The 7467-nt window shown below is 42.8% G+C and overlaps 1 protein-coding gene across 1 annotated transcript; it reads right to left on the bottom strand.

Annotated features, from left to right (window-relative positions):
- On the bottom strand, positions 1–2449 carry LOC143622320 (succinate dehydrogenase [ubiquinone] iron-sulfur subunit 2, mitochondrial-like). The gene is made up of 2 exons (XM_077093509.1): positions 1779–2449; positions 1–348 (listed from the first exon to the last, which is right to left on the bottom strand). The coding sequence occupies exons 1-2, from the start codon at positions 2408–2410 to the stop codon at positions 183–185; spliced, it is 798 nt and encodes a 265-aa protein (XP_076949624.1). The 5' UTR covers positions 2411–2449; the 3' UTR covers positions 1–182.
- Between the last annotated feature and the right edge of the window lie 5018 nt (positions 2450–7467).

The raw sequence follows: 7467 nt of genomic DNA, 5'->3' as shown, positions 1-7467 counted from the left end.
TTATTCAAAGATTCTGATCATAGACAGAGGTAATGAGCAAAATACAACCTTGTTCACCGATTATTATCAACAACAAAAACACTTGCAAGCATGTTCTAACATAATCCCAGAATGAAATAGGAATGACAATCATCACTTCCCCTAAAAAAACTAAATCAAACTGGAAAGAAGTAAACAAACACTTAAGTTTGAAGGCTCTTGATGTTCTGAATTTGCTTCCCAGGGTTCAGCCCCTTAGGGCATGCACGCGCACAGTTCAAAATTGTATGGCAGCGATACAACTTGAACTCATCGTTCACAGCATCAAGACGCTCTTTTGTATATTCATCACGACTGTCCATAATCCACCTGATCAATCCAATTATTGAACTCGTTACATTTGATTATAAGTACACGTAAATGCATCAATAAAGCAATATACAACAGAATGTAACAGCATTTACATCAGCGAAAATATATGATGATTGGCACCAATGCTTATAAACAGTGTGCCCGTGACCAATTTTCATAAGTGAAATTCACTGTGCAGAAAAACAAGGTTTCTGAAATCTAAAGAATTGATCCTATGCTGTGCATACTAGTAAACTGAAATTCATGCATAATTATGAGATCTCAAAGCATGAACAAATAAGAATTCCAGCAGGGATAACTAAATCAAGTTCACTAGTCAAGAATTTAATCAATACAAACACACAAAAAGAATATACCAGATAACTCCTAATATTAATATCAAAAAAATATAACTCAAAAATCTTAAGGGCACATTCGTTTCACAGAATTCATGGGAATTCAAAGGAATTGGAATCTCAATTCCATTTTGGTGTGATCGTTGTCAAAGAATTGGAATTGGAATTGGAATTGGAATTCAATTCCTTCAAATTACTTTAAATAAAGGGATTCCAAATCCTTCCAAAATGTAGAGGAATTCAAGTAAAATCATTGGAATCTTTTCTCAAGCTTTTTTTAAAATTTTTTTATTTTTATTTATTTATTTTTTAACGAGGACAACGAATAAAACATTTTAGTTTTTTTACTTTTTTGTTTTTGATTTATATTTTGAGTTATGATTTTTTTATTATTATTTTTGAATATTTTTTGAGGGGGTTTTGATCTTAATAGAAAACCTATAAAATATTTCAGAAAATATAATAAAAAAATCATGACGCAAAATATAAATAAAAAACAAAAAGTTTAAAAAAACTAAAATTTTTCCGCTGTTATCCTTGTTTAAAAAAAACTCGATTCCAATTCATTTGTGGTTTACAATTCATTTGTCAAGCGAACACATCAAAAATGGAATTGGATTTCAATTCCTTTCAATTCCAAATCCTATTGGAATGTTCAGATTCCAAATCCAATTCCTTCCAATTCAAATCCTATACAAATTCCAATTCCAACTCCATTTCATTCTGTGAAACGAACGCGCCCTAATTACAATCTCCTTTCTTATACGAAACCCTGACTCAGTTGCTTACAATGTCTAACCATAACTCAGTTTATATAGACAAATGGGCTGTTTGGTAGCCTCTTAATGTTCGGTTCACTAAAAGACAGCTCTAAATGATTAATGAAGCCTCTTAATGGGTAAGTTTCAGAAACATGTTAAATGACTGGCAGCCCCGAACCCTAACTTGCTAGCCAAGGCATTACAAATTCTAATATAACTAAGAAACTTAACTAAACGACTTATGAATACGGTCCTGAATTACTAACAACTAGCATCTAATCCACTAATTTTATAATAACACAAATAACAACAGAGACGACAAACAATATACCGATTGGCGTGAAGCAGAGCAGCGGGGCCAAGATACGACTCGGGATTCCACCAATAACTCGGACACGAGGTACTACAACAAGAACACAAAATACACTCATACATCCCATCCAGCTTCTCCCTATCCTTCTTACTCTGCAAAATCTCCTTCCCATCCGAACTCTTCGACTTGCGCTTCAACCAGGGCTCAATACTCTTATACTGATTATAAAAATTAGTCATATCCACCACCAGATCCTTAATCACAAACATATGCGGCAGAGGCGTAATCATCGTCTCACCTCCAGACGGAATCTTGGTCAGACACGCAAGTCCGTTACACCCGTCAATGTTCATCGCACACGACCCGCAAATACCCTCACGGCAAGACCTGCGGAAGGTTAAGGTGGGGTCTACTTCGTTCTTGATCTTGATTAAGGCGTCGAGAACCATGGGGCCGCAGTCGTTGAGATCGATCTGGTAGGTTTTGAGCTCTGGTTTCGAAGGGCTGTCTGGGTTCCAGCGGTAGATTTGGAAGTTGTGTGTGGTTTGGGCGGTGGTGGGTTCGGAGGCGTGGGCTCGGGAGATGAGGAGTTTTGAGGCCGGAGAAGAGTGGGCCCGGGAAAAGGCTCGGCGGAGTAGACCGGTTGCCATTGTTGGTGGTGGAATGGAAGAGACGAATACGATCAGAGGGTTAATTTTGAAATGGGCGTGGTATGTAATAGTTGTGGAGTGTCAAGGGTGTTTTGGGGATTTGGGTATGAGTAGATTGGTTTGGAGCGTTGATTAAGTTGAGGGTCGTGTGGTGTGCTCGTGTACGTGAACCCATCACCGCCAATCACGTTTTCGTTGATGGTTTGGTTAGTAGACGCGACTACATTTGAGGTTAGCTTCATCTATCGGTAGTTTTGGACACCCAGTTGGCTATTGAAGAAACAACGGATCTACTCCCCACTAATGGGTCCTAGATCCAATGAGTCAACAAGGTAGGATACGGTTAAATGCCGATACGATATGAACTCAATTGCCCAAAGTCCAGTGACAACGACCTGCAAAACAGACACCGTGAGCTCGTTACGGGAAGGACAAGAGGGGGGGTCTTCCCGTAACCACCTTCCGGCGTGAAAATAAGTACTATTCTGTAGAAGATAAGCACTTAAGTAAATTGAGAGAGTACAGTGGGAGTGAATGAATACCTCGTGTGAAGTATTTTATGCGGGTGAAATTCTGGACTTAATGTGGATTTGGGGATTTTTGACTTTGCAAGTTGGTGAGAAATATCTTTTGTTGCTGTGGATAATCATGAAGGACAAGTTGACCACTCGCAGGCGCGTGTGCAGGTGACAGGACGTTTATGACGGCTGTCACTGTACCTTACTGTACAACTTTTTCCTTTTTTCGAATTTCCCGCGTGATGTGGCGATCTTTTATTGGACGGTTTTTTCTCTCTCCACTGTTCGCATCCCATCGCATTAATTGCGGTGGGTATAAATAGAGATTGTTAACTTCTTTTTGAAGTTTTATCGCCTTTGAATTCTGAATACTAACTTGCTTTCTTTCTCTGAAACCTTCAATCTTTCCTTTGATTTTCTTTGAAATAATCCAATATTTTCACCGAGTGTTTTACATAATGGCATCCGTTCAATCTGAGGTTGATGAGATAGAGGTTCACTGGGATCAAGAGGAATACCAAAAACTCATTATGACTTATGGTATTCCGCCGAAGTGGGAACCAGAGTTCTCGTCTGCCGGTTCGATTGCCAGTTTCCCACCTCCTGGGAAGATGACTCTGTATGCCGACTACTTTGATCGTGCTAACTTCCGCCTTCCCGTCACAAAGTTTTTTCTACGGGTGGTTAAGGCGTTTGGGATTCACTTATCTCAATTTCATCCTCGTGCCGTCATGCGAATTCGACATTTCGAGTTTGTGTGTATGGCTCATGAGATAGTGCCCCGATTGCATCAGTTTGCTGTGTTCTACAAGATGGCCAACCGGAATGGGTGGTTCACTTGCCATAGTCTGCCTGATAGAGTTATTGGCAATGTGATCGAGGATACTTCCAAGGATTGGAAGAAAAAGTTCTTTTGGATTTCTAAGGACGTGGTGCCTGAAACCATGGTTCGTCATGCTGTTAATGATGCTCTCATTGATATTACTCCTGCTGCACACGAGAATCGAGATTGGTTCCGCAAGCTAACTTCTTCACCCTCATCAATGCGGGCACTTCCTGAGGAAGCCCTTGTATGGGCGGGAATGAGCCGCTTGTGGCCTTCTCATTTCATGGAGCCTGTCTTTATTGAGCTAGATGGCCGTGAGTTTTATTGCCTCGTTCTTCTGCCTTTTCGTTTTTAAGTTTTTATTGCTAACGTTTTTGTTTGTTTCAGGTTTTGGATCAATGCTGAACGCCCTTGATGATGGCAAGGGCTGTGTGGGTAAAACCGTTCGTGAAGCCAAGGATACGCCCATCCTTGAAAGGACTGCTAAATACTTTCTTTTTCCAGTCAAAGTGCGTGCCGAACCAGTTGTTTTAGAAGCTATTTTTGAATCAAGTGCGTATCCTGAACCCTGCTCCTTTTAATATGCTGACCTCCGACGGGACAATCTTCATATTAAGTGACGATTCTGCCATCCTTGAGGAGGAAAGCTCGGATGATGCTACTGAAATTTCATCTGTCTCCCATTTGTTGGCATAACTTTACCGAAAAAGGCCTTTCCACGAATCGCATGCGAGTGACGCGGGCACTAGTACCACGGACGCCGGGAAGGGCCGAAGACGAAGAAACGCCGGACACATCGTCCGAGAAAACAACCGCCACCCAGCCTTGCGGAGCGTCTGGGGAGAATGACCAGTAAGTAATTACTTGTTTATTTTGTTGTTTTCCGATAATGGGGTCTGACTATGATTCTTTTATACAGATCCGTCCATTGCTGAGGGTCATGCGATTGGTAAGCGACCGACGTCAACACCGGAAGTTGAAAAACAACCATCGCCTCCTCCGGAAAGGGAGGCAGATAGACCTCTTACCCCTCCTGTTGAAGCGACCGTGGAGGGGTCGAACGTGCAACCAGTAACTACCGGATCATTGAACTATCTCTTCCGGGGTGGGGATGCCACCGATCCTCAACACGATAACCCTGAAATCACTGCTGAGGGTTTCAGGGTTAATGAATCTCCTCCAAGATCCATTCCTCAATTTTATTCTACTTTCTCGCTTTTTATGTCGGGCGGGGAAGATGATTTCTTTTTTGGACCTTCCGTCCATGAGGCTGGAGGAGGTTAAACACAAGGTGTACCACAACAGTCTTCCTCCTCTCCTGTCCGTCTTGGAACTTCGAGTTCTCAATACTTCGGGAACGTGCAGTTGGGAGGAGACTTTGACTTGTTTGTCCCGCCTTGGGACATTGTTAACGGGTCTCGGGTTTCTAACCCCAAGACCTGTATGAGCTTTGTTGAACACTGTATGCCACCTGCTGAGATAGCATACCTGAAGACTCGCTCCCGCCAAGATCTTCATACTGATTTGTCGATTTCTTTGTCTAACAGCTTAGCTTGTAGACAAGAGATCTTACGGGAGTGGCGGACAATGGGCAGAAAGCTGGGTGCGGCTTCTGAGTCTGTGAAGGTTGCAGAGAGGGAAGCTGAGGAGCAGCGAAAAGCAGCGGTCGTGGCAAAATGGAAAGAAGTCGATGCTGAAGCTGCACTTAAGCTGGAAAAAGATCGAAGTGCTGCTGCTGCCAAGGGTTGGAAAGAGGCCTGTGAAAGGTCTAATGCCACTCTTGAGGCTTCCCGAGCTGAAACTCAAAAGAGAAAGGACGAATTGGAAAGGGCACAGGACGAGGTGTCTCGTCAAAACGCCCGGATTCAAGGGCTCGAGGAAGCGTTAAGATTGCGGGGGGGAGCAATCTGAACTTAAAGATAAGACTATTGTTGAAATGTAATCTGCATATGACTCCCTTTTGCAATCTCAAACTGAAACAAGCAACCGTGCCTCCGCCGAGTTGCAAGAACTTCGTGATAGGGCGGAGTATGCTGAGCGGGAAAGACAGTATTTCCTCAACCGTGGTCTAGACTCGGTAAGATTCCCTCATATGTTGCTCTTGTCTGTGCGTTTTGAGTTTTGTGCTAATATATCCTTTACGTTTTTGTTGTTAGGTCATCTGTCATGTCAAAAAGAGTACAGAGCTTACGGATTGCTTTGTGCACTTAACAACTGCTGCAAAAGCATTTGGCCGAGTGGAAGGTTTTAATGACGGGTTGGCGTTTGCCCAATCCGGACAGGCTATTGAGAGCCATCCGCTTCATGGCCTTGACGCAAAGCAAGAATTTGACATGCGGGTCCAAGAGTATGATAACCTTGTCTTTCTGCTGCAAAATATGCTTTCGGAGTTCGCTTTGATTGAAGATGGTGTAAAACAATTGCGAGTCTATATTGACGATGAATCTGAGGACGACGAGTCCGAAGATGATTCTCAAAAGCTCCGGAAGACACTTCGGCCCTAACCCATAGGATAAGTGTAATAGCTAGAACTGAACTTGTAATTTCTTTTCACGTTTTCTGTAATCACCCTTTTGAATATTAATGAAAAGAATTTCATGTGTATAATATCTATTGTGAAATATCTTGCTTAAAATTTTGAACTTGTGTAAATTTGGATGGTACTGGTGACGTGGCGGAGAGAGAGTTTTAGGAGGTGGCTGACAATACGTGTAAAACGCCTGTTTGATAGCCTGTAAGCACTTTTTTGAATCTCCCGCCTGACGTGTCAGTCATCCTGTGGCCCGCATTTCCTCTTTCTTCTGTCAGTCTGACGATCGCATTAATTGCGATGAGTATAAATAGGCCTTGAGGTCTTCAACCCATTCTTATCACTTACATATTTTCTCTTTTGCTTATATCAGAGAACTTTTTCTTTCTTATATCCGTTTAATATTCTTCACAGAATGGCTGCCTAGAAGGAAAATCCTCCTGCTATTAACGAAGTTGGGTGTGAACTCAAGGCGAAAGACTTTGACGACGTTAAGAATGTCTATGGTTTCCCTTCGGAATGGGAAGCCGAACGTCCGTCAAAGGGAGTCATTGCAACGGCACCTCCGTCGAGGAAGATGGCCGTTTACTTGGACCATTTTACCACCAGGAACTTCCGATTGCCAGTGACCAAGTTTGTGCAATCAGTCTTAACGGCGTATGGGATACATTTATCCCAGATTCACCCTTTTGGGATGCTCAGAATTCGACACTTCGAGTTCTGCTTCCAAGCACACAACTATGATCCTTCTGTCGGCATGTTTGCCGTTCTTTACAAAATGACCTACCATGAAGGCTGGTACGGTTTTGCCACCACCGGCAAAGGGCCTATTTGTTTTGAATGGCTACCCAGCATTCACGGGTGGAAGACGAAATTTTTCTGGATCCGGGAAGATGTTATCCCGTTTATGATGACTTGGAAGCCAAAGGACAAATTACCGGTGGTCCCGGCTTCCGAATACGAAGGGCGTGCTTGGTACCTTACTTTGACCAAGACTCCGATACCCGTGCGTCCAATTCACGAGGGGGCAATGGTGCACGCCAGGATGAGCCATTTGTGGCCATTGCCCACCTTGGAACCGTACTATGAGAATTCCGATGGAAGTAAGTTTTTACTTATACCTTTCCGGGTTCTCGTTTTGTTTTGTTTAACATTCTTTTATTGTAGGTGAGGGTACGATCCT

This window comes from Bidens hawaiensis, unplaced genomic scaffold (assembly GCF_021521415.1).
Source record: "Bidens hawaiensis isolate Kalapana, Puna unplaced genomic scaffold, B.hawaiensis_p1.1 tig00003115_1, whole genome shotgun sequence".
NCBI classification, from domain to species: Eukaryota; Viridiplantae; Streptophyta; class Magnoliopsida; order Asterales; family Asteraceae; genus Bidens; species Bidens hawaiensis.
This window is presented reverse-complemented; position numbering and strand designations above follow the sequence as displayed.

Bases quoted from the DNA above. Each gene is read 5' to 3' on its own strand.
- LOC143622320 (XM_077093509.1), bottom strand. From the start codon at position 2,410: ATGGCAACCGGTCTACTCCGCCGAGCCTTTTCCCGGGCCCACTCTTCT. The intron at 349-1,778 runs GTATATTGTTTG...TGGATTGATCAG, and splicing joins GCTCTGCTTCACGCCAATCG to GTGGATTATGGACAGTCGTG.